The sequence below is a fragment of the Papilio xuthus genome, unplaced genomic scaffold (genome assembly GCF_000836235.2).
Source record: "Papilio xuthus unplaced genomic scaffold, Pxut_1.1 DF824888.1, whole genome shotgun sequence".
In the NCBI taxonomy this organism is placed as follows: Eukaryota; Metazoa; Arthropoda; class Insecta; order Lepidoptera; family Papilionidae; genus Papilio; species Papilio xuthus.
In genome coordinates this window covers 1797780-1825622 of record NW_013533761.1, presented here as the reverse complement: position 1 = coordinate 1825622, position 27843 = coordinate 1797780, and the positions used below count along the sequence as shown (strand labels likewise).

The 27843-nt window shown below is 33.5% G+C and overlaps 4 protein-coding genes across 6 annotated transcripts; 2 read left to right on the top strand and 2 right to left on the bottom strand.

Annotated features, from left to right (window-relative positions):
• Positions 1–22: 22 nt before the first annotated feature.
• Positions 23–6372, bottom strand: LOC106127194 (S1 RNA-binding domain-containing protein 1). Its single transcript, XM_013325252.1, has 12 exons — positions 5933–6372; positions 5610–5763; positions 5275–5501; positions 4846–5091; positions 4038–4272; positions 3567–3688; positions 3021–3168; positions 2683–2766; positions 2345–2487; positions 1610–1822; positions 817–1073; positions 23–218 (listed from the first exon to the last, which is right to left on the bottom strand). Exons 1-12 carry the CDS (start codon positions 6301–6303, stop codon positions 31–33), a joined length of 2388 nt encoding a protein of 795 aa, XP_013180706.1. The 5' UTR covers positions 6304–6372; the 3' UTR covers positions 23–30.
• A 297-nt stretch (positions 6373–6669) lies between these two features.
• LOC106127012 (protein-lysine N-methyltransferase EEF2KMT) lies at positions 6670–8530 on the top strand. The gene is made up of 5 exons (XM_013324941.1): positions 6670–6793; positions 6871–7194; positions 7318–7576; positions 7712–7927; positions 8003–8530. Exons 1-5 carry the CDS (start codon positions 6704–6706, stop codon positions 8107–8109), a joined length of 996 nt encoding a protein of 331 aa, XP_013180395.1. The 5' UTR covers positions 6670–6703; the 3' UTR covers positions 8110–8530.
• Positions 8531–8660: 130 nt separating this feature from the next.
• LOC106127013 (mitochondrial inner membrane protease ATP23 homolog) lies at positions 8661–10145 on the top strand. The gene is made up of 5 exons (XM_013324942.1): positions 8661–8952; positions 9025–9070; positions 9195–9276; positions 9551–9775; positions 9893–10145. Exons 1-5 carry the CDS (start codon positions 8742–8744, stop codon positions 10085–10087), a joined length of 759 nt encoding a protein of 252 aa, XP_013180396.1. The 5' UTR covers positions 8661–8741; the 3' UTR covers positions 10088–10145.
• Positions 10146–10205: 60 nt separating this feature from the next.
• LOC106127239 (glycine receptor subunit alpha-2) lies at positions 10206–26798 on the bottom strand. Of its 3 annotated transcripts, none has more exons than XM_013325320.1 (10): positions 26501–26798; positions 17800–17867; positions 16286–16353; positions 15650–15870; positions 15396–15478; positions 14573–14698; positions 13715–13913; positions 13257–13467; positions 13009–13119; positions 10206–12344 (listed from the first exon to the last, which is right to left on the bottom strand). In XM_013325320.1, exons 1-10 carry the CDS (start codon positions 26590–26592, stop codon positions 12126–12128), a joined length of 1398 nt encoding a protein of 465 aa, XP_013180774.1. In that variant the 5' UTR covers positions 26593–26798; the 3' UTR covers positions 10206–12125. The 3 variants fall into 3 exon arrangements, with proteins under 3 accessions (XP_013180774.1, XP_013180773.1, XP_013180776.1); XM_013325319.1 differs by having other exon boundaries at positions 14546–14698; positions 26501–26796; XM_013325322.1 differs by having other exon boundaries at positions 14546–14698; positions 17800–17863; positions 26501–26584.
• Positions 26799–27843: the final 1045 nt, after the last annotated feature.

Here is a 27843-nt window from a genome sequence, read left to right as displayed (position 1 = left end):
TCTTAACCTAACAATTATCACAGATTAAATTCAATTAAGTATCTTGTCAAGTTTGAGTTGTAATTTTTTTGGTTTTGGTGTGCCTATAACAGTGACAGATACCCTATCACCTAGTTTTGGTGTTTGATTTCCGCCTAAATTGCTTCTATGTATCAAACCGTTGTCACCAACGCCGCAGTCCACGAAGCAACCAAAAGGAACCACGTTACGGACCACACCTGAAACATTTCACTTTCATTCAATCCAAGATCTAAGGGCAAACCGGGAACCATGCCCTGGGCTTCAAGTTCAAAGGGCGGCAAAATTCTCAGTTTATAGATTAATCCAAAAAAAAAATCCAAACAGTATTTTTAAATTTTTGCCCTGCCTATATTATAAAGCGGAAGAGTTTGTTTAAACACGCTAATCTCAAGAACTATTGGTCCGATTTGAAAAATTCTTTTTTTGTTGGTTAGTCAATTTGTAGAAGGAGACTTTAGGCTATATAACATTACGCTGCGACCAATTGTTTTTTTTAATAAACTAACTAATAATTATTTTAGCATATACCACTTTTATGATATACCACGTATGTGTGATATAAGACGTCTTTTTTGGTTATGACATTTTTTTTTTAATTTAAAATATTAGCAGATTTATTTGTAAATTTACTAATATTTCTTTAACCATTCCAACTAAGTTCTAGGCTTGTGCTAGGATATGGTTTACGACAATAGTCGAATGGCGGGATTCGAACCCCCAACCTTGTGATCGGAAACCCGTATCCTTAACCATTAAGCTATTGACGCTTCAAATTCGATTGGAATATTAACTAACCTGTCAAAGTTGTCCCATTAGCGATTTGCTCCGTCGTCTGTATAGTTACAGAATAAACAGGTCGACAGAAACTTATAACATTATCTTCATAAGGTTTTTGTTTGAATGCACTTATTATCAGTTCTAAAGTAGACACATCTGTATCTAGATCTTTGCTGGTTGCGATCAGATCTATATTTGCAGTCTTACGTTCAACTGATTCAGGAAAATGTGGTCGACTTAGCTCTTTTATATTGACATTAATTTTCTTGGCAAATCTGTAATCGAATAAATAAACACACGTCAAACATTATAATATTGTATTGGAAATAATGGAATTCAAATAGTATTTTTACTTTGTTTTGTTGAACTAAAATCTTCAACTGACTTCTTACCATGGGTTTCTGAGACCCAAATTCCCTGTTTAAAAAATATTATTATCTCTGATTTGTCGATGATAATAAAAAGGGTGGCATTATGTTTTATACAAAGATTTTGGTTTCAGAAACCAAGGGTTAATCGTACAACATTGTATTGATTTTTCGATTAACTAAGGAGTATAATGTTTCTGTATGTTTGTGCGTATGTATGCTTTTAAGTATGCGAGTAGGTAAGTTCCATTTTGACTGACTGTAGCCTAAATAAATCAGATTTTGACGGGTGAGGTGTTATTCAATTGCTAATCTTCCCCAGAGTGTCATCAGTTGAGTCAGACCAAAGTCAGGAAGAACTCATAGGCTACCAATTAAGTTTTTTTTACTATCTCGCAGACGAATTTTCGTGCAACTGACAGTTTCTTATAAGTAAAACTTACAGCTTAGCTATACCGTAGCTCTCAGGATGTATGATTGTTGCGTCTAAAGGTTCAGAACCAGTCAGCACTTTGAGGAATCCCGCGCATTGCTGGTACGTGATCTTGCCTATGCCGCTCACTTTCAGTATCTCCGCTCGTGTACTGAAGCCGCCTTTCTCCTGTCTATATGCTATCATCTTCTTAGCTCTGCCTTCATTTAAACCTGAAATACGTCTAAAAACAACGATAGCTTTAATTATGTTAGGGTCATTGCACAAAATACTATAGAAATAATATAAAATTCTCGTGTCACAATTTTCGTTCCCATACTTCTCCGAAACGGCATGACCGATTCTCATAAAATTTTGTGAGCATATTGAGTAGGTCTGAGAATCGGCCAACATCTATTTTTAATCCCGCGCGGAGGGAGTCGCGGCCGACAGCTAATAGAAATATATAATCGTTTAAATTTTCTTCAAGATTCATACAAGATTAGTTTTTAGAGTGGTTTTATCTTAACACAGAATCACTTATGTAGATCTAGGGCAGAAGAATCAAGTTGGATGTTTTTTGCTTGTGTATTGCCCGTGATAAGATATTCGATTCTATTCTCACAGTCTATTTTTAGGGTTCCGTACCTCAAAACGAAAAAACGGAACCCTTATAGGATCACTTTGTTGTATGTCTGTCAAGACTATTTTTTTTTGTTTATAAAAACTTTGGTTATTTTGACAAAGTTGGAAAGTGTAGACATACCTTAACATAGCTTGCGACGCTGTGTTAATATCCACACCAACTAAACTGACAACTTTCTCAACTGTAGCATCCAATGCTGTCTCCAACATCTTCGGTGGAATATCATGTTGGTAAAGTCCTACTCCCAAGTTTTTAGGATCTACCTGATAGAAGCAATGTATTAAATAATCTTACTTATATTATAAGTGCCAATGTTTGGATGGATGGATGTTTGTTGTCTGTTGAAATTTGGCATAGATGTAGAACATAGTCTGGAAGATATCGTAGGCTACTAATGAAGTTTTTTTTTTAACTTTGGGTGGACGGAGTTGTATGATAAAGTAATATAAATAATTTACTTTAATCAATTCACCCAATGGATCCAATACTCTTCGGGCTATAGATAACGCTGATATCAGATTGGGATCCATGTTTGGATGTTCCTGAAAAAAAAGTTAAGGATATATGTTAGCAGTGTGCTGTGTAAGAGTAATTAGTTTGTCAAATTTTTAATTAAGAAGTACAGATAAAGTATTAAATTTCCTTCCCATTTAAGTCCTATTATCGTATTAGTTAACATAAGAGCTAATAGCATTTATCTATAATTCTATGAAGAGATTTCGACCTAATTGCATAGTATCAACATATCAAGGAAAAAGAATACTTCCTGGACTGGATTGTAAGGTTTGGAATATACCTTTTGGGCTTCTTTGCTGATAGAATAAATGGAAGCTCCTTGTTCAGGTACTATGATTACTGGAATGTTCTCAGATATCCCATGTTCTTTTAACCATGTTTCAGTTTCTCGGCAAGCAGTGCCATTTCCCAAACCGATTAGATCAACTCTAGAATAACAATAAAATGTTTTTTAAACAAAAACAATAAGAAATTAATAAAAAAAATGAGTAATTCTGGGTTTTTGAGACCAAAATTCCCGTTTAATATATTGTTATCTCTGTTTTGTTAAAGATGACAGAGTGGGATGACGATATCTATACTAAGATTACAAAGCAGAAGAGTTTGTTTGTTTAAACGCGCTAATCTCAGGAACTACTGGTCCGATTTGAAAAAATATTTTTTGGTTGGATAGTCCATTTACAGAGGAAGGCTTTAGGCTATATAACATTATGCTGCGACCAATAGTTTCTTTTTAATTCCGCGCGGGCGGAGTCGCGGGCGACAGCTAGTATTTTATACAGAGTTTTTGGTCTCAGAAACCTATGGTAATGATTACATAACTAACCTATGTTTAGTTATGATTTCTTCTAATTGTTTTGCTGCGTGATCATTTACATTGTAACGTCGTAAATCAGGATGAATGGTACAAGCATCTAACTTTTCACCATTAGCATTTATAATTCCAACCTAAAAAAAAATTGTGACGAAAAAAATTAATTGTCTATGATCTTGGCATTGAGTTACCAACACACAAAATCATATCGTCGTCTCAGTGTTTTTAAGGAGAATGAGTGAGATGGAAAAACATACGAGTGTTTCGAGCAGTAAAAGCCCAGGGTTATGTGAAAACAAGTTGATTTTCAGAAGCACTATTAAACCAGCTCTATCATATTTTTTGACTGAAAAGTCGCACTGTTCAGTTATATTTTACAAATATTAACAAAATTATAACTGTTGAGTTAAATGAGAACATCTGTAACCAACTTAACACACACTATGTTTAATTTAAAACAAAAACTAGATTTTTCATGTATACCTTACACCCAGCTTTAAACCCTGGATCCAAGCCTACTATTGTTCTATTTTTTATTGGTTCAGTTAACAAATACTTCTCTAAATTGGCAGTAAATGTTTTGACAGCCTCTTTTTGTGCCGCAGCTGTTAGTTCTGATCTCACTTGTCGAGAGAGCCAAGGTTTTATAAGGCGATTGTAAGCATCAATCAAACCTTTCTTAACCCAGTGTTTACTGTTCCACAGTGTTAGACAGTACCTACGAAATAGTTAGTTTTTTGTAAATAGCTACCTAAGGGAACATACCCATACTACGTGATTTATTTTTTTAGTTTTTTCGACCCCTCCCTCCCCTCGGTGACCACTCGTAGTAAAGGCCAAGACACCGCCTTTAGTTTTTATGTAGTAATTCATTAGAATTTTTAATAATTGCACAGGCAAAAGTCGAAAAACAAATAATTTGGCTCATACTCTTCTTTATAGCATAAGACTGCATGCATATTTAAATTACTAGTGAATTATGTATTATTAAAAAAAACAACTAACGACTATGTGACTGAAATCTGGGCCCTCCCCCTCCCGCTCCTGTGACTAACCATAGTATTTTAAGGACTCCCCCCAAAACGGGTCACATAGTATGAGTATGTTCCCTAAGCAGATATTTTTAACCGGAATTAATTTTTTTTAAGATTCTGCTTTTGCTAAAGAAACTTTTTTTTTCTTAATAAACAATGTTTTTTATTTATAAGCATAAGATTTTAGTAGAGCATTTAATTGATTTAAGAAAAATATAGACAAATTAATAACCTTCTTTTCAAAGTTATTATTTTACCTTTCAAGTCTATTATAAAACCAATCAGGAATCACTATTTTGACGGAAAGAATTTTTTCATCCTCCCCTCTATTAACGGCTAATATTTGGTAAGATTTAACAAACTGAACCGGACATTTCCAATCAAAATATATCTTATATGTTTCTGGATCTGATTTACTGTCATATTTTTTATTTTCATCTTTTTTTTCTTTTGTTGAACTTTTCGTTTGACTACTCTGTACTATGAATCTTGTTTGTTCCTTTCTGTAAAGATGCAAGTAATGTCTTCATATTTTTAAAATTATGCTTTGTAATTAATTTATGAAACAATGCCTTATAAGGATACTATATAGGGTGCTCAACAAAGTGTAAATAAATTAATTTAAAACAAAACAGACATACTTTATATGACTTACTTTGCTCTGAATAATTTAAAAAGAAACATACAAACTTCTCATCTCTGTCAGAACCCTCGAGTCTTTGTAAATAATATCTGCAACTATGTGTGTTATATGAGATTCCACTTTATCAGCCGTTGACAATTCCTCTTCACCATTACATAGATTATGTAACACAATATTTTCTCCATTTAAAGCTTTAACTGCATATGGTTCAATACCAAGTGACCTAGCTCTTTCAGCTAATGATAATGAGTTAGATTTGAGTGGTGCGTACTGGAAACATATAAATTAGATGTATCTATGACAAGCTACCCATAATAAAAATACAGATGTTTGAAAAATATAAGAACAATTAAGGCATTAACTAAATAGTCAACATACCAACAAATCAAGTTCAGATAAGTTACGGGCATTTAATATACTCTGTTCTATTTGAGGAGTCAGCTTTTTTGACTTCTTTAATGTCTCTATCACAGATTTCACTTTCTTTGTAAACTGTATAACCTTCTGATAACTTTCAAATAGTTCTTGAAGGCTATAAAATTGAAAGCAAAAAATTTTAAAATTTTAAACGAAATATTAAAATAATATCCTTTAATATCTTCAGGAAACTCTTTTTAACTAAAAATTTGCTAAGACAAGTAAAAAGAAAATATAAAGAATGTTTTGAATAATGTAGAAAAAATAGTAGATAAAATGTTTACCGATCAGGTTTTAAATAATCAACAACATTTTTACGATATCTTGCTATGAACGGTAAGGTGCATCCTTCGTTAAGTAACGTAATAAACCTTTCAGCTAACTCTTGAGGAACTTTTTCTTCAAAAGATAAAATCTTTGCTTCATCCCAATTTTTATTTGTTAAATTTATCTGAAAAGCTGGTACAGTGTCTTCACAACTTTCATCATCTGTTGTTTTCTTTTTCAAAACTTTATTAACTTTTTTGTTTATTTGTTTTTCAGTTACAGATTTTTCAGAATCTTTAGTCTTTTTAACTCTTGTTTTTTTAGGAACGCCTTCCGTTTCTATTACTTGCAACTTTCTTTTTGTTGCAGTTTTTTTGGTATTTTCCATACTTTTAGTCAAATAATGTAAATATTAATTATTGTAAATGCTTTCAAGTTCAAATTCAAAGTCAAACGATTTGCCAGTTGACAGTTGAAGTCAGTTGCCATTGTCAGTCAAAGAGTGTATACCTACATGAACAAAAAATCACAAAATATTGAAAGCTCTACCAAATATAATTTTCAAACCTTGTGCCCTTGTGCGCCGACTCCACGTGAGTCTTATTTTTATGGCCCAGTAAAATATAGCATGTCGCTATATTGTGGAAAAATAAAAATAAAAGTCGATGGCTTGGACGGCTTGGACCAAAGAGTATATAAAATACAGTGACAGATGACAGAACAGGTGATAGTGACACTGACAAGATATTGAATTTTTAAAATTAATAAAAATCTTGAATTTTCATACCATGGCTGATGATAACAAAAACATAAAATACGATGTAGTACATAAACTCGTGAAGAACTTTCTTATGGGAAACTTGAAATATGAATTATCTGTAAGCATCTTATAATAAATTATTTGTATTAGAAATGGTCATTATTGTTAAAAATATTTATTTTTGTAATGTTGCAGAAAGATGAAGTAAATGAATTATCTTTAGACAATCAAGAAATATTTATGCAATTAACAATTCATAGCTCTCTTTACAAAAAGTATCCCTTAAAATTTGAGTTTTGTAGATTGTTTTTTAAGAAACTAATTAAATATTTGGAGCAATATTCTGAAGTTCATGATGATATGTATGAATTTATATGTTCTCTGATGAAAATAAAAAATGAGGAAAATAAATTTTCCTATAGACATTATATTATTGCAAATAATTTAATAGATATTATTACAATAAAAGAAACAAATAACATGGTTATTAATGGGACAACTGGTATGAAAACTTGGGAGGTAAGAGATCCAAAGTTTACAAATTTTGTAAGATGTAAACAACAATCCAAAACTTCCTTTTGATTTTTATGAGACTTGTTTTTTGTTCAATAATGTTTTTGAAGGTTTAATGTTTTTTTATAGGCTGCTATAATGCTATCAGATTGGATACTATGTAATAAAGAATTGTTCTATAACCGAAGAATACTGGAACTAGGTTCAGGGGTTGGCTTTACAGGAATTACTGTTGGCAAATTCTGTATGCCAAAATCTATAACATTAACTGATTGCCACAGTGATGTCCTTGATTTACTCGTAGAGAATATTGCAATTAACTTTTCAGACTTACAAAAAACTGCGACTTCACAATATCACAGTTTTAAGAATGATCAGAAAGTAATAGGTATGTTTAATTTTCGTTTTACTAAGTATTGACCAAATTTAAATTGATTTTGAAGAGTTAAGGTTAATTGAAAAAAATATATATTTTTTAATTGTTTATAGCAACACTTAATTTCACCATGGCATTCTTTCACAGATGTAACAAAGTTAGATTGGCACTGCCCGGAAGATATAAATGATAATTATTACCCAGATATTGTGATTGGTGCTGATATAGTTTATGACCCATCAATACTGCTTCCTCTTTGTAATGTTTTAAATAAATTTTTCAATAGAAATCCTCAGTTACAAGTGTATATTGCAAGTATTATAAGGAATGAAGAGACTTTTAATCAATTTTTAAAAGTATTAGGTAAGTGACAGCTAACAATGTTGGTATTTTGTTAATGAATTAATCTAATTTATTAAATTATCTATTGTTTTTCAGATAATATTAATGTTGCAGTTGATAAGGTGATTCCAACGGAATGTGTCTTTTTGAATTGGAATCAAGAAATGAAAAGGTGTATATTGAAAATAAGAAAAAATGTATGACATTTTATATTATATTAGTAATTGTAATAATTTGTTTAATACAGTTTTTATTGTTTTTGCCTAGGCATTAATTCATTTAAAGTTTTAAGTTGTAGTAGTATACAGGTGGAACAACCGCTGTTCCTAAATTAGTTTCAATTTAGGATTATTATTAAAAGTAGCAATTTTCATATTCAAACTGGAACTACAGTAAGTCAGGCCGCCTTTGTCCATTCCTTAACCACTCACTACTCTACTCTCCCGGGAAGTTATAATTTTGTTATTCTCATTGATTGTGTACAATTCGAAATTTTACATTACTCTTTTTGTTTAAATTCATCTCGAGCTAGATTGTTGTGAATCTAAATAAAATTAATATAGGACTTATTTAATTGATAGTTTTTATAAAGATAGGTTTCCGGACAAGCACCATTTGTCAATGTCTTTAAAGTGTCAGGTATATGTCAATGTCGAATTCATGTCATCATAAATGACGATTTTTACAATTATTTACATTTTTATCATAAATTCCTTTAAATATATGTAAGTTACCTATTTACCAATAATATAATTATTTATTCAAAAGACTTCTCTAATTCATTTATTACCCAAAAGCCCTAAAATAAAATCACTAATTTTAAAATATATCTTCAATGTCTGAAGAAGATAAAAGTAATCCAACACAAAATGCAAGTAAGGTTAATAAAACAGAACAAAAGCAAGAGTCCTGGGGATATGATTTATATCCTGAAAGGCGAGGAACATTCACACCGAAACTGTCAAACATATTAATTGGTAAAGAAGGGAAAGAAGGGATTGAGAAATTCAAGTGCGAGAAAAATGTATACGAGTGTGTTAAAAATAGTAAGTATATGAAATTGGTTTAATGTTAATACGGACAGAAAACAAAATATTATTGTTATTTTTAAATTTCAGGTCCTATAGTTAAAGTGATGATGGCAGCTTTAAAAAGTTCTGGTTGGTAAGTTACATAATATAACGAGATAAAAAGATTACTGTTATTACTATTTCACGTTAAAAATTATTTTGACTGTAATATGTATGTTTTTAAAGTATTAGTTGTTTTTATTAGCCTAAAATTTCAGCCCTGTGGATATAAGAAGACACATATCTTGTGAGGTTTGCGATTATTCAGTTAGTGGAGGTTATGATCCTGAGTTGAATCAGGTAAATGTTCTAAAATATCTATACTATCAGAAAATTAACCCAGTTGCTACCTTTCTTGAGATCATAAATAATTATTTCATGTGTATTCTTCAAGTTTTTACGTGAATAACTTTGAATGTGAATCTTATTTTTTTTAAATCAATAGAGAGCCACTTCTAAAGACAACTATATTATATTGTATAATAAATGTTCTATGTATTGATATTTTAACCAAATTCCAAAAGGAGATATTTTTCTTATTTTCAATTAATTTCTTTATGTTTTCTTGTTCAAGATTGTTGTATGTCAAAATGTATCAACAAGGAAAGGTATGGTGCAAGGTGTGTTAGCACATGAGATGATACACATGTTTGACTACTGCCGCAATGACCTCAACTTTAAAAACATGGAACATCTCGCCTGCTCTGAAATCCGTGCCGCAAATCTGACACATTGCTCATTTGTCAGCGCTTGGTCACAAGGTGATGCCTCTTGGACGAAAGTTAAGCAAGCTCATCAGGTAATAAGTTCAATTTAGATAACTTTTTTAATCTATACTATAAAAACAATGCTCTTTACTTTATAAAACCAAATGATTTGTTTTATTCTGTCATTTAAATTCAGTTGTGTTTCCCAGGATTGTGTTAAAACGAAAGCTTTGTACTCTGTGATGGCAGTTCGTCAAATTGGTAAAGCGGAAGCTGTGGATATTATAGAAAAGGTGTTTCCGAAATGTTATGCTGATTTAGAACCAATAGGTAGACGGATCAGACGCAATTCAGATGATATGCTCCGAGCATTCAAAGAGGCTGCATATTATGGTTATGAATAACACTGGTTTGTAATAAGTAGATTGTAAGTAGAAAACGAAATAAAAAAGAATTTCAAGATTAAAATAATGTCTTTTATTTCATTATTTCACCAACTATTTACAAGTTTATTGCCTAATTTAAACATAACTCTAGAACATTTTGGTATTTAACTTTAGTTTAATACGTTTAAAATAAAAATGTGCGTTTTAAATAAAAAATCATTTCAACAACACAGATATTTACTAATAATAAAAATATATTTATCTATAGTCTGAATCTCTGAGTTAAAAGATAATTGCGCTAATAAGTTACTAATTTGTTGTCAATTGATGATTTTTGACAGATCGATGTTATTGACGTGCACATTTTTATTTGAAACGTTCTAAAAGATTTTATATTTAATTTCAAAAGCAATTTAATTCTTATAAGGCACAAATTGTAATATTATATGGACGAAGTTTCAATCTTACTTTAGTTAAAATGTATGCATTTCTGAAAATAATATTAATTTGATATCCAATTTTATATTACTTTTAAGATAATTAGATAACAATTCGATAAATACATAACGTATATCACATTTTGTGCAGTAAAATGATTTGTGCTAATAGTTATCTATGGTTGTAATTATTAAATAATGACTAGATCTTTAGCTTCATATTATACTTGTAAAGCTAAGTGATTGATATAAAATAGCATAACAACTTATTAAAATTATCAACTTTTTCTTTAATCCAACTGCCGTTTTAAGACAGCATTTCACCGTTGAGTAACGACACTTCACGGTAAATTTACAAAGCAGCACATCTGTACGAAATAATGTTGCCATCTCTCAGATTGGCTATGAAAATCTGAAAAAAATGTCTGGTTAGGTGTTTCTGCAGCGGAACTCTATGGTACCACATTTAAAATAACTCGAGTTAATGAAGACAATTTAATGGCGATTATTTTGATCACCACTTGTACTTCTAATATGATCATTTGATGACATGAGATCTTTTATCTTTATTAGTGGATGAAACATAATTTGTCTAGTGATTTGTATTTCATGTCATATGAATAAAAATACTTTGATTCGACATGAACCACAAGGCACCTAAATTAAAGCCAACTATTTTTAATTTAAGTATAAGCCTTATGGTCCCCAGAAGATTTCGTAACTTGTAGATATTAACTGTATAATATAATATTAATTAATTTTACGTCATAATATTAAGCACTTATACAATTAATAAGTATCCTAAAAATTCGACAATAAATTACACTAATAAATTGTCTATGATTAAAAGTGATATTTATAATTCGATTCATTTTCAGGTTCCTCTAGAATTTAATTTAAAAAACGATATAAACACGGTTTTTAAATTTTATTTAGCATTCGATCTCCTGTGTTTCTATAGATGCAAACTATTATATAATTTTATAGGAAGTGCAGGTAGGCAAAACGGGTTCAGATTTCTGAATTAGGTAATCACAAAATTTTATGTCTATATCTGGTTAAAGTTTTGTACTATTGACTAATTGAACTAATTGGACTATTTTAATATGTTAGTTCTATTCCAAAATGCTCTTTACAATTCTTCATTCAGTACCGCGATAGAGTTACTTTGTGGGATAATAGTTTAACTTTTTTTTATTTAGTTTTTAATTTAAAGGTATATTGCATACGTATCATGTTACATCTAGTATGAATTACATATATAACGCACTTTGAAGGCACTGTTCAGAACAATAACACTTATAAAAATAAATAATTTACGAAAAATTTTTCAACAAATAACAAATGTAAACATAACCTTAAATTGTAACAGCATTGTTAATACAATAATTGTTCCTTATTCAATAAATAATTGCACTCACTTTAAATTAACAGAAAAAAAAACTTAAAAATATTAAAACTTATAGACATTAACATGCTTCAATATAATTTCCTTAGGATTGAACTAAATTTTCAAAAATGGACTAGCAATTTGTCTAATATTTACAAAAATAGTCTTTATCACTTGGTAAGTTTAGGCACTGTTCACATAAGTTAATAATTTCTTTTACACACTGTCACTACTCGAGAGTTGCTCGATGAGCTTCGCTAAGGTAAGTTGTCCAGTAAATTACGGTAAAAAGAAAAAAGCATATTGGGAACAGCATGAGGGCGAATTTGTCGAGCGCCCCATGTTGGGCCCCACAGAACATAACACCGTGGTCCACCATGGTGGACACTCGTGCGATGAAACCCCTAGACGAGCCGTTCGGCGGCATTGTGTCCAGTATCGGTGAATCCTAAAATAAAATAAATATTTATTTATCATCATTTAAACAAAGCCGTAGATTTAATTAATTATTACTCAATACAGATTTTCTACAATTTAACAAACCAGAAAAGCTCACTGTTGGACATATTGATTTAGTTGATCGTATCGCTTCTCTAGTTTTGTCAGTCTCTAAATCTAATTTTTTTTTTCAGTGCAAAACTAAATATAATCCAAAATAACAATGTTACACAAATTCCTAAGGCAAACTTTGCTTGTAACTTCTAATCGCTAAGTTTAATTCTAACAACACAGTCGCGTGTAAAGGCCCTCTAAGTTCTGAAGCAATAAATATTGCCACAACATATTTGCACGTCTAATATCTACTCGTCGTATATAACAGAAAAATACATTAATATTAAAAGACTGGATACGTATTATATCGCCAATAAATTAGTTGTAATTACGTGAAACTAATTCGCATACGGTGAACTTCAGACACACCGTGCCTTAAATAAGTTTTACCTTACTGACTGATCTTGTTTCGCATCCAATCTTATTGTCTCTCCAACTCCTTTTATCCGAGGAGGACGACTAGAAATTGGTGACCTTAGTTTAAAAAATGTAGGTAAAATACGTGTGCAGGGGCCTTTATTATTTGTGCAATAGACTAGTTCAAATTAAATGATATTTACCCTTTGTATAGTTTGATGTGAGAATTGTTGCTTTAGGCCATCGTCCTCAACGCTTAGTTGCGGTGAAAAGACGCCGCCTTGAGGCGTTCCTGTCACCGGTGTGCCCATTCTCTACAAATTTAATGGAAATATTTCTAAAATTTCAAACCAAAATTCTATGTGTGTCTACTTCCTACGTTCTACAGAGTTTGAACTTAAATAAATTAAAGAGTTTCCAATTGTTTTAAGTATCAAGATGCTTTGGTCACCTGTGAATGGTTGACGTGTAGGGGTGGTGGCGCGAGCTGCGCAGCGGAGTGCGCGCGTCGCAGGTCCTGGCGCCGCTTGCTCCAGCTCTTATCGTAGCGGATGCCGAACAGTACAACGAAGTACTCAAGCAGCGCGAGGAACACGAAGATCGTGCACGAGATCAGCCACACCTCTATACACTTCAGCTCCAGTGCGTCGGGCGAGTTTGTACTGCAGACAGTAATTGTGTACCATAGTAAATTTAACTAGATTTTAATTCATAGGTTGCCATAAGATGCAACTAATAAGTTAATAAAATATTTTGAAAGTCTTTCCGTGGAAAAAGATCGGCTACCATAAGCAAGATTGTCTTACGATTATAAACCGTCTGAATAGGGCTCAAATTGGTTATCTCAGTTTTCCTTTATTAAAATCGGTCTCCTACTAAAAACGCATTAGATAGTTACACAATATTAACCTGACTGTGTCAAACATCGTGACGAGAGAGAGTAGTGTGGTGACGAGCAGCACCATGCGGCCAGGCACGATCTCCGGGATGACGCAGAAGCTGCCCCACGAGATGATGACAAACAGCGACGAAGGCAGGTAGCTCTCCAACAGGTAGCTGCGCAGCTCGCGGGACAGCTTGATCTGCAGACGGGCTGCTGAATGTTCTCCTACAAAATATAACATCACTTAAGACTATCAAACACATTCGACGGACATAGAATTTCTTAGGAGACCACAGATTTTTTAGGACAATACACGTAGCAATTCTAAATTTATTCTTAAGTCTTCTCCAGAAGGAATATTGGGGACTTCACATGTATTTTGGCACTTCTGACATCAGAACGATAATTGGGAGAGGTTCAAGGTGCGTTTTATAAAAGTGCAACTAACACAAAGCATTCCCTACAAGTACACCACACTTTACAAATAAAACTACACAATAAGGATATTTTGGGCTAGCCGCGGATGTTCGGTTGATAAAGAATGTAAGTAATTGTTATTTTAAAGGATTAAATTAACTAAGAAACATATTTTCACTAGGGTAAATATTAAATTGGATATTTGTTTGAACATTTTTTTGTTAATAAGAGTCGAGTCGACTTTTGTTGAGTTTTGTGCAGCACAAAAACTACCAGGAAAAACTCATATCTAGGATCCCCAAACAATACAATTCTAAAGTCTGCCAACCTACATCCTCGTCAGCATAGCAGCAACATGCAACTGCGACAGAGCGTTAGCATAAAAAACATACATGTTATGAGGCGCAAACTGAAGCGCAAAGCAATAAGTATACATTTACCTTCACCAAAATTTCGAATATGATTACTTTTGTCCGTGACGAAGGTGACCACGTACTTCGGCAGCCGGAACTGGTTGCGCTGTTTCCCCACCAGTCCTCGCCAGGGGGCTCCTGCGTGCCACTCGAATCGAACGTCCTCTGATGTGTATTTGTCTAAGAACAAGATGCTTAGTTGCGATGAAAAGCTTTAGTATCTTATACCAATGAAAATAAGATCAAAGTGAGAAAAGCAGGTGATAAAATGGAACACATTCATTTTTAGGGTTCCGTACCTCATAGGAAAAAAACGAATCCTATAAGAGGATTGTCCGTTCGTCTGTCAAGACCCTTTTTATATGATTCAAAAGATCTCTCTTTAATTTCAATTGTAATCATAAATAAAATAAGAAAGAGTTTTTACGAACATTTTGTAGAACATATTACAGAAAATTCGTAAAGGTTAAATGTTATGAACCGCAAAACTAAAATGACTAGATCAGACTATAATTTGTTATAACCTTGATTAACATAATAGCTGAATACATTGTCTATTTTTAAACCCTACTAGCGTAATTTATATTTTACCCTGATTAATGGTTGCCAATTATTAACTGAAACCTCGGCCGTTGATGACATGACGTACATATTTTTATGCAAATCATTGTCTGCTATAGGAAATTACAAAAAATGCGAATCAATAATAATTTTGACCAAGGTTTTTTTATATCATAAGGTGGCAAACAAGCGAGCGGCCACCTGAAATCGCTGAAATATCGAGGCGACCGTTGCCCATAGACACACGCAATTGCATATGCGTTGCCGGAGGAGAGTGCCGTAAAATAACTAATAATCAAAATTGCATGATACTTACAACTACCAAAATCGATAGCACACTTCTGCACATCGAGAGGATACAGAACGAAATCCATTTGGCATTTGATCGTTATAGTAGCTCTGAAATAAATTAAAGTTTACGTTAATATACAATTATTTCTTCAATTATAAACATTTAGTAAAAAATCATAAAAAAATATCAGACAAAGACTGGTTTAAATTTGAGAACCTTGGATAAATACAAAGAATTTACTAACTTAAAAAATAAGTGGATAAAAGAATCCTACTCACCCTATATTAACTGAGACAGTGCTGTTTGAATAGATCCTGAGTGAGGCCATCTCCTGCAGTACGGACATAGTCCTCATAGTTTGCAGCTGCCAGATGTATAGGTCCGGCGTCCAGATCAGCTGCCGGAACTCCCAGGGTAGGTCGATGAAAGGCAGCCCCGGAGGGATCTGCAGCTGACCGTCCTCCCATGACACTTGCAGGAACACGTCCAGTGTTATTTCCTGGAAATCATATTCAGGATTTTATTCCCTCAGAACACCAGATTGTGGATATACAAAACGGAAATGTCCTTATATTTTTAATTCGATTTTTACCACGATATGAGTAGAATATCTAAAAATCTTTTTCCTTTCAAGTCACATATAGATCCTTGCTTTTGTTTTGTAGGTATTTAGTAGTAGTTTGGAGCTGGACCCAAAAGACCTAGCTAGGCGTTGGAGGTGGCGGTTGTGTTCCGAACGGATATCCCGCCTACCCCCTTGTAGGCGCAGTGGCGACCGCCGTCGGTGTCGTCGATTAGTCGGTGCAAGCCCGACACAACCACCTTTGTCGCCGCAACGATGGTATGCGAAAGGCAATTTCCCCACGATAAAAAAGGTACTTAGTAGTAGGTAGAAAGTAAACTGAAGAAAATACCTCTTTATTCTCATCAACTCCAGATACTCGATTGACGTTTATTCCAATGTAAACTGTTGTGTTTTTACCTGAAAAAATATTTATATTAAATAAAAGTATGCAACCACCAATGATTAGAATCGAATATGTATTAAAAGTCTCTCCATATCATGGTGTTAAAAGGTATAAAATACTAGCTGTCGCCCGCGACTCCGTCCGCGCGGGATTAAAAATAGATGTTGGCCGATTCTCAGACCTACTCAACATGCTCACAAAAATTCCTGAGAATCGGTCAAGCCGTTTCGGAGGAATATGGAAACGAAAATTGTGACACTAGAATTTTATATATAAGACGAGAATTTTATATATATAATAAGATAAGATAAACGCACTTTTAAAATTCTTTGGTGAATTAAAGTTTACTATATAATCATTGTCTTTAACTAGGTAATTAGTAATTTATAATTAACACTAATTAGCAGTAATTAAAAAGTACAACGTACAGGATTTGATCCTATCATATCTTTAAGTCAAAGTATCTTTGTCACTAGACTATCGTGACTACGTCGAATGAAATTATAGCTGATTTTGAGCGGTTTTATTGAATCAGTACGAACAGTATTACAAGCAAACGTTTTATGGCAGTACTCGGCGATATCCCCGACGGGAACAGGGTTTTAGCTTTATACGTAAACATAATATCAACTCATTACGATGTCTATAAAAGGATCCAACATTGACTTGAAATTTATTTACTAATTATGACAAAAATGATAATTTTATTTCGTAGTTTTCACCAAGATATTTAAATATTTTTATGTTTATATTCGTAGTGATATTTGTCAGCATTTTAATCTTATTATCTTACTGATATTACAAATGCGAATGTTTGGATTTATAGATGGATGGAAGGATGTTAGTTAGAGAGCATCTTCAGAACAGCTGCATGTATCTCGCTGATATTGGTATAGATTTAGAACAAAGCCTGGAGGAACACATAGGCTACTAATTATTTTTTTATTTTGCCGCGAACGGAGTTGAGGGTTATAGAATGTCGTTTGAGGTTATGATTGGAGACGATGGCTTGAATAATGACCGTCCGAGCGTCGAAAGTATTTTGCTGAATAATGTCCGGCTAACTGGATAGCTGCTTCTAAAATTAGTTCCATCACTTTAATAACATTAATGTTCATCTTACTATAATAATATTATAAATACGAATGTTTGGATGGATGAATGGATGTTTGAAGGTATCTGCGGAACGGCTAAACGCAGTTTGATGAAATTTAGCCCTCATGTAGAACATGGTCTTAAAGAATACGTAAACTACTAAGCATGTTTTTTTTAATACCGCGCAGTCGGAGTCGCGGACGATGTCTAGTTTCAGATATAATAAATAATAATTTAGATTGAGAAATAATTATAGTGTGTATGATTTATGAGATTACGCAAACGAGTAATTAAGAACTTATCAACTTCAAAGGGCGTTTACTACTTTATGACACCCAAGGCTTTTGTTTACAAAATTAACTCACCAGGTGGAATGTTTCTATTGTAATTTTCAGGAATCTTGTACGCGTGCTGGTTCATGTACAGGATCTGGCTGAAAAAAATGTTACAATAAATTAAACATTGAAATAATAAGCGCACATGTTAGTCAATACACTACTTCTATCAAAAATAACAACATAATCACGCCCGTAACCCAAAGGAGTAGGCAGAGACAACGGACCTCTATTTGGCACGATTTTAATGTAACTTTCTTGCGTCTTTTACATTCATACATCTACGCATACGAAGTTGGATGCAGGTTCTCTTAATATTTCTATCGGTTAAAAATGTTAAAAAATCAATCCCTACTTGAGTTAATAAAGAAATAAGTTCCAAATTTAGTGTTTTTTTCTTAACAAAGTGATAAAAATGAAATAAATAAAAATGAGATAGAATTGTTGTCAACCAGTTTACTTAGACAATCGTTGTATAATTAATTCTTTTTACTACAAGTCACGTGCTTATATAAGTTGTAAATATTTGTATGAGTTTTATCATCAAGTACACGACACGATATTTAAACAACATAGTAATGTAGAAATTTAGGAAAGAATAATAAAAATCTTAGCATAATAATTCACACTTAATTATATTTACACAAATCAGCTGACATTCCTTTTATCTGTTTGTATGTTAATATTGTTTACGGACGATTATCGTGTTGTTTATGAACGTTGCAATAATCCTAATAAAGATATGAAGTCATATTAATAATAGGCTCCGAGGTATTTTGTTGATTGTCAATTTTGTTATTTTTGTTTTTGTTTAGAGAAAATAAGAGGATAACAGTTTTGCACAGGTGTTTGACTTGTTTAACTTTTGAGTCTCTGCAATATCAGTTTTAGCTATCAAGCGCTCTGGGCTCGATTTTAACGGCGTTCCTTTTTGCACTGTACCTTTAGTCCCCACTAAAGGTAGGGAATCCATCCCCCCGGAGGGATGTTAACAATGTCATGTGAGACTGTGGTAGTCGCAGACCTGTAGCGTCCAGGGCTTTACCATAGAGTCGGTACTGTGCCCTGCTTTTTATAATATAATCAATCGGTTCGACCTTGAAATAATTTTAATATCATTTTGGTTGTAAGCGCTTCCAAAAGAATGCTGGTTTCTATGCAGGCAAAAAGTGAACGATATTTCAAAGCAGGAAACCGCACATATACATGCTGCGCAAGTATTAAATGTATATAATAGAATTACGTTTCTTCGCTTGGATTAAGACAATGTCCTTTGCTAAAGGCTTATGTGTTTATTTATATACCGACTGCGTGAGCATTTATATAATGCTTCGTGCTTTTGTATTCCTCTAAGCGGATTGTCTACAAATAACTCAAATATATCAATGACCTTTGCAATATAAACATAACTAAGCAATAGTGAAGATAGCTTAAAGTACGTATTTAAGAGTATTCTAGTATTAGCGGTCGCCCGCGACTCGGTGCGGATTTGAAAAAAAACGTATAGCCTATGTGTTCTTCCACACTTTATTCTATACGTATGCCAAGTTTCATCGAAATCCGTTCGGCCATTTTGGAGATACATTCAAACAAATATCCACCAATCCATCTAAACATTCACATTTATAATATTAGTAAGAAGTAGGATATTAGAAAGATTTTTCTATTTGTAAAATGTTTCGATAAGTCGTGTTATCTTGCTTTTGCATTTAGCTATTATTACCAAGACATCTGGTTGTTTGATATTCATTTATTTATGTGATAACTGAACATGTAATGACCATATAAGTCATACACACTTTATAATTATACCTATACTAGCTGACGCCCGTGACTCCGTGACGCTATTATAAAAAACTTAATTAGTAGGCTATGTGTTGTTCCTGACTACATTCTATATCTATGCAGAATTAAATCGGGGTCCGTTCAGCCGTTCTCGAGATATCTTCAAACATCCATCCATTCATTCATCTAAACATTTGGATTTATAATATTTTAGTAAGATATTAAGAAGTAAGATGCTTCAAGGAGACAGTCAAAGGAGAGAAGAGGCAGGCTTAAGCCTATTTAGTGGTAACTATAAGTTGAAAAAGATAATAAAATAGATTGTTCAGTGATTTAATACATCAAACAAGCTGTCGATTCGGATAGTGAAGTACATAAACGATTATCCGTTTATCCATTCACTCACAGTTTACTTATCGATATTGCATGATTACACTTTAAAGGTTACCGTGGTCGAGACGTGGTAAATATTTTGACATCCACCATATTGAAATAATTCAAACTATTATACCTTGATATTTACGTCATCATCACGTCAAATTAAACAACGTTTTAATAGCCGTTGACCCCCAATAACGTCTTTGGCAGAAATGGGCCGGCTCAACTGGTGAAATATTACGACTACAGAGAAGTTCTTCTGAGTAGTGAGTGTTACAGTCCTATTTTTTTATGCCCACCATTTTCTTATAAGAAAAGGATGGGAAGGAAATCCACCTCGGATTTGGCACTCATAGTAAGGGGAAATATCCTCATTCATTGTCTTTCCTTCTATAATAATATAGGTAAGCATCTGCAAATGCAAATATTTATGGGTAACAATCTCTTTGCTATTTAGGCGAAGTATGGAGGCCGTTAGTTCGTTTGCTACTCCTTATATATAAAATTCTCGTGTCACAATTTTCGTTCCCATACTCCTTCGAAACGGTTTGACCGATTCTCATGAAATTTTGCGAGCATATTGAGTAGGTCTGAGAATCGGCCAACATCTATTTTTAATCCCGCGCGGACGGAGTCGCGGGAGTAAAAAGTAGCTAGTTTTGATATAAAGATAAAAAAAGGTTTCTAAAAGAAAATACAAAACAACTGCAATTAATGTCCAAGAGTTAAATACGACGTCCAATTTTTTTTTCTGTCGATGTCATATCTGTAGGGATTTATAACCCGGTACCGTCTTTCGAAACATGTTTCGAATTACTACTGACTATTTAACCCTATAGTTAATTTACTTTAAATTTTTTATGACATGGAATTGGCTATAATAATGTAAAACAAAAGAAAATCTCCATATAATTACATTAAAGTCAGGCTTTCCCTCCAATCACATAACGTGGCATGTGAACATTCTCGCATGCAATTCTGCCTACATAATTACCTTTACATGAGTTTGACCGCTAATCTTTGTTCATATAAGGCTGACATTAACTAATGTCGTTAAGACATGCCTTTTTTAACCGACTTCAAAAAGGAGGAGGTTCACAATTCGTCTGTGACATGCCGACTATTTTTTTTAAATTATTGTTTGTCGATAACACCGACCATAGTTGTCCGATTTTCATATCATGCGGCAAACGAGTAATTGAACTCCGACCACAAAAATACGCTGAAATGTAGAAACGACCAATAGATATTGTTGCCTACCTTCAATCGAAGGTGGAGGAGACGCACAAAAAATAATATTTATCCTTCCTATGTCCCATCCTACATCAAATCCACTTTCTCTTTCCTTTGGCTATGTCACATACATAACTTAGTTCAAATTATTTATAAAAAACTACTTTATTGACACTTTTATTAGCACACTTCTTCAGTATACAATATATTCAGCAAAATTCACTCATTTTTAATAATTACCAAAACAATAGCCAAAAATTGTAAGCGCCTTTTCGCGTGCGTGAAATAATCGTGGGTCATCTGTCACGGATAACAACAGACTAGAACTGACAGTTTATACAACATAAATATAAACAAGAAGCATAGCAAAGCTCTGGAAATTAATTTTAAAGATGCCAAAGAATTTTTGACAACCCTAAAATGTAGCTGGAAATATATTCGAGTTTTATGGAAAGAAAGTATGAAAATTCGCTATTAAGCATTTTTCTAACTAATTTTTTAAAATAGGTTATTCTTAACCTTCTACTTATTCTAGAAATGACATTGTTGTCATGATGAAGACCCTGTAGATATAATGAGGTCAAATTATTAAGTACCCACATTGTTGGATTAAACGCATAAAAATATCAACTGGTAAATAAAGGTACAGGGCTATAGGGGTGTCATAGTTAGCAAATATTCTTTATAATAAGTGGTTAGTGTTCTAAGGTATTTATTACCCGGATGACGTAGTATGCATATAAATTCCATTGTAACGGCTTAGAGGCTAACCGTGGGTTTCTGACGTCAAAATCTCGATATAAAATGTATCGTCAAAGATAATAATATGTTTTAAATGGAGCTTTCGGATTCAGAAACCCATGGTAAATGAATGAATCTATTTTGACGAATGTGGTGTTTTTTTATTCGTATACTTTTGAGCAAATAGTTACTTTTAATATTTTATAGTTAATTTTAATATATTATACTAACAAGGATTGTTTATTATTTAATAATTTAAGTAGACTATTATGTTTACTAGTTGTACAATATATTTATAATGAGATTAAGTGTACATAAGAGGTTAAATCGTATTATAAGTAGTTATAGCTAGGATGTAATGCAGTTATTTTTTTAAATCTATAAAGACAAGTGTATGACAAGAAGTAAGTGTTCTTAAACCAGACTGGACACAATGTGGAAGAATTTTCTAATGATCGTAGAACCTTAATAATAATGTCAATCTCAAGAAGCTCTCGCTACACAGTTGGATTAAGGGCCCGATACAAAAGGCAGTTATCCTAGAAACCGCGCGCATCGTGAGAAGGTTCCTGTCTCTGCAGCCCTGACCACTGGTTGTTTGAGTCATGGGATTTCGCAGCCGGTGGTGTTCTATTTTTAAGAAAATATACCTATATATTATTTTGATATGCATTGTACGATATTAGAAATATGATAAATAAATGAATACGTTACATATGTCAATTTTATTTATGAATGGTGTTGCAACGAACATCAGGCTCAGAGAATCTGTAATTATACGAGTAACTTTTATTTCATACTACGTATAATAAATTCAAAGACAATAATAAAAATATAGAACAGCTACTTGCAGAGTGTACCTTCTTAAATGTATTAATTTGATCATTGTAGCACATAAGAACTGAACCATTTGACAGTGTAGTAACAAAGCTATCCGATGCATCTGTATTGGACGGAGTCCAGATTGTCTGACGTCTCTAATTACAAGTGCACTGCATATGCGTATGAATGATTTGTATGTGACATAGGTTATGAGTTCTATATATTTTTTTTATAACGGCAGGGGGCAAACGAGCAGCGGGAACACCGAGATGTTCAACGACGCCCATGGACATCAGCAATACCAGAGAAACTGCAGATGCGTTGCCTTAGTTTCCTACTAACTTTTAGACATTATTAGTTAGAATTCTTTGGAGCGAATGGCGCCCTTTCGTTCCCAAGTCAAGTGTCAGCTTGATTTAGTGAGGGGACATAAACGTTGAAATTTTAATAAGGCTAATGTTGTGCCGATACACCGGCACGGTGTCGGATTTTCTTCCTAACATTACGTGAAGTACAATAGTGTAGAATTTTAACTACTATGAAGATAGGCTATAGTATGCTTGTACATTCGTAACTTTTTTTTTTGGTCATACTTGATGTAATTTCTTTACGCGTAGACATTTTTATTTACTATGTATAAGTATATAAGTAATTATCTAGACAGATGGCATATAATAAAATCTAGATATATGTATGTAATCTGTGTCTCTGCGAGTGTAATAAAACAATAGCGCTTTAAATACCTTTTACCTTGATCTATTTATTTTATATTTCTAGTAATTGAGTGTTTCATTGTATGGATAAAAACTTTTAGTGCTAAGGATCATAATTTACTCTTTAATTGTTAAAGCAAATTATTACAGCTTAAAATTTACCACCCTTCCTTTTCCTTAGTCATCAGCAGCAGTAATCTGAAGCCTATATTTTTCGTTAAAGTTGACTATACGTTAATCAATCACGATGGTCCAGTGCGAAGTTAATTGCAATATATTAATATAGATTTATTATGAGAAACCAACACTAAATATCTGCTGAACGAAATAAACAACTTGAGTGAGGATTCATTTGTTATGTTATAATAAAGAGGTGTTACGATGTGTTTACTACATTACTAATAGAACCCCCGAGATGTTTGTAGCATCAGTAACGACCTTGAGCGCACAGACGCGGCATGATCGCAATCGCAAATAATCCCCGCAGACGTGGTACAGTCTGTAACGAGAGTGGTATTCGGGGCGAGGGTTTATTTCTGTTGTGACAGTAACCGCGGCGGGTCGGTCGCGTTATATTTGGGTTATTAGTGACGCAGATAGCTGTGATAAACTACTTCAATTCGGGCGCAACGCCACTGAATAGCTATTGTTGTCATCAGGTCAATGCGATTCATTACCATTTCTGTTTAAGTGTGGAGTTTTAGTTCTTATTGACATCATCTTATCTTACTGACATTATAAATGCGAATGTTCTGATGGATGTATGTTTGTATATATTTCTAGAACGGTTGTAAGGATTTCGCTGAGATTTGGTTTTTTATTAATACCGCGCGGTCGGAGTCGCGGGCGACAACTAGTTACCTAATTATAAATGTAAAAATCTTTATGGATGTTTCAAGAAAGGCTTAGGAATATGGATGAGATTGGAATTGAAATAGATTGCAATTTTCAATAGTATACACTCTCGTTTTTAATTTTAAAACACACAAACTAAGTGGCGTATATTCCAGTAGATTTTACAATATCTTACTAATGCGATACAATAACGTGATTAGTAAATATAGAATAATAAAAATACACTCACGAATGCAATGTTAAAGGTTCCACAAGATTTCTTTGTCTAATAGATTGCATGGAACTATAATAACATTGGTTGTCGAGATGATTTTCTATAACCCATGAATTCATTTATTGTGTGAACACGAACCACAGCTTTTAGATTAAACAATAATGCATTGGACACTGTATACTTTGCAAAACAGTTTGCACCGTGAATATCGTGCAACATGTTGACAGCGGAAATGTCTGTCGAGCGTGCATAATGTTTTGTACATCTTTATTGAAGAAAACAAATATAAAATTTCTGATATACAACAAATAAACAAATTTTAATGCAACTTTAAATGCAACAAATTATTCTTTTTTTATATCTTATATACAGATTTTTAACTCAACCCTTTCCAGCTGACTAGCTGGAAAGGGTTGAGTTAAAAATCTGACTAGCAGCTGAATAGCTGGAATGGGTTGAGTATTAAATATCAGAATATACTACTAATGTTTCGACAAAACCTGATGTACTGGATTTAAATCTCATACGGAACTTACAAACTTAGTTAATGAACTTACAATATAGGAACTGACTTTTTAGCATTTAAAACTGTGCAGTTAAAACTGAAGGTGTGTAACGGGCTTTATGCAGTACTAAAATATATTTGATCGTTTTATGCTATGTTAATGTATTTTCTATTTTACATCTATTAATGTCTTGTAACAATGCAAAAATATACTATAGTATACTTAGCCTTAGAATTACTAGAAAGTTGCTAAGGAATTAGTAGTTCCTATACATTTTTACAGGTAACTTTCCGCGTTCAAGTAATTGATTCTTCGTTACTTCTAGGTAAACGTTAGCGATACTAGAAAACACATTCTCATAATAAACGGACACAACAGTACTTATTAAATATATTATTATTTTCAACTCCCCCTAATTTCCTTTCTTTCGACATAAACATAAAGTAATACAGTGTATATTGACCATGATATGCAACATGAAAGAGACATCGTATAAGTAAACTTCAAGAATTATTTTTTAGAGTATTGAATATAAGGATTTTGTTTTAATAAGTAAATTTTAACAAACAGAGACTTGAGAATATCCTAAATGACTTGTTAACTGACTGACATAGTTTAAGCTCGAAATATACATAATAATTTTTCACTCGATGTAAACAAAGTTGCAAGTATATTCAACTTTTGTACCCAACCAATGAAGCTTCGACAACGTTTTTTACGCTGTAAACGAGTTTGGTAAATGACGATTTTGGACAATACGGAAACTTACATTGAGTTGGACAAATAAAGTGCATTCAAACAGCTACTAAGTACGTAGCTATATCATATTTTTATACAGTGGTAGACGCCTGCAATAACATCTGCTGCACGAACAGACTCGACCGGTACCGCGACCACGCAGGAAAGAGGCGTCAGGTAGTAAAAAACTCATCGAACATTTATCTAGTTACAATTAAAAATGTCAATATCGTCTGGCTGTTTGATCAAAAATATGCCAGATAGCATCTGGGCAAGCTCACTCGATCTCCTCTACGATATGCCGAGTGGTGGGAGACATGTTTATGTCAACAACTGGCCTTGCCAAGGAGACAAAGTGGATTTTCAAACTGCAAGATTTCAGTCGCTGAAATTCAGCCGAGGGAAAGCAGTTGCCAGATTTTTAGAGACGTTTAATTTAAAACATTTGAATTTATATTATTAGTGTCAAATCAACACATTACAACATAACACATATGTACGCTTTTTAACCGTAATTTATTTTTATAAACCTAAATAATGGTAGTTTTAAATGATGTTGAGAGTACACCAAGATATATAATAATTATTTTTCACTCAACAATACGGGCAAACAGCCATGTCTGGCGTGCTCATCTGAAATTATTTCTGTAGCTCATTCGAGGTCTCACTTCTAATAACTACATTTGTTATATTGCAATTACTAGTCACTTTTTGCATTCATTATATACTCATTGAGTTCTACGAACCTTGCACACTCTAGTAGCTCCTTGTTTGGCGCGAAAGTGGCCCCGCCACCGAGAGCGACGAACGCGCCTAGCAGTACGAGGAGGGTCCACATGTTCTGGAGGCTAGGGGTGCGCGGGCCGGCGCCGCCTGAAGCCTCGCGCGCACACACTCACTAAACACAATCGTCGCCTGCACATGATCGGCTAGAGGCACATCACTAGCGGGTCGCGAGCGCCGAGGTCCCAGGTCCGAGAAGCGGCGAGCGCGGCGCGATACTGCGCGGTGCTCGCCCGGCACTGTAGCGACGGTGGCGGCGGGCGCGGTCACGGGCGTAACCTTCGCTTCCGCGCGATCTCACCCTGTGATGTGGCGCGGGAACTAATTCGCGACACGCTTCGAACGTAGCCCGCTACGTAGCGAGCTCTGCACGCGACCGTGTGGCAGAATAATCACACTCGACTTTGCCTTTTATAAAAAAGAATGCAGCAAGTTTATTGTTGTGGCATTGCTCACGACTTTATGGCAGAATGTCACATCAAATATTTGCCTTTCCAAAAAAAAATGAAAAACGTAGATTACATTACTTTTATCCCAAAGTTCTGCGAATAACTAGAGGCATAACATCACTTTACTTAAAAATAAATCGATTTATCACTTTTATTTGTCTTGTTATCAAAACACAAGAAATAATAAGCTAGTTCTAATTGTACCAGATATGGAACATAAAGAACAACTAAGGTTTTAGGAGCGTGTTAAGTTTGCGTGACAGACACTGCCGTGCCCAAAAGTTAGGCAACATTCAACTTTGCAAATATACTAGCAGTGACTATAATACAAACAACAGTCATTAAACAGACAGGATTGTAACATCATTTACACGTTCTTTAACCGCTATTAATATTTGATTAAATATTAAGGTACTAATTGTCACTCATTGATAACATTCATTAACATTAAATTTTTAAGTTATAAATATCTGCAACGATTTAAGTTTTTAAGAATATTTACATCTTCTGATGGTGCCTCTACAACGTTGAATGTTGGCCGTCAACTTTTAAAATTTTTTTCGGTCGCCAACGTGGCAAAACAATTCTTCAGTTGAATAAATACTCTGTCCTCGTCCATTCTCTGATGTTTCGTAGCCATGACTTTATCCTTCATCAAGTGTGTCTCTTTTCTTTGTACTAAAATGAAAAACGTAACTTTATTACTATCCACATGCCTTTCACCATAGCTCGGTCATTACTCTATATCCTAGGCTCGCAACGTAGAGTAAAGAAAATAAGCAACATGTTACAGAATTTAAAAAAACTGTAAACGGTACATTAGAACATATTTGTAGCACATTTATTTTTTAACATAA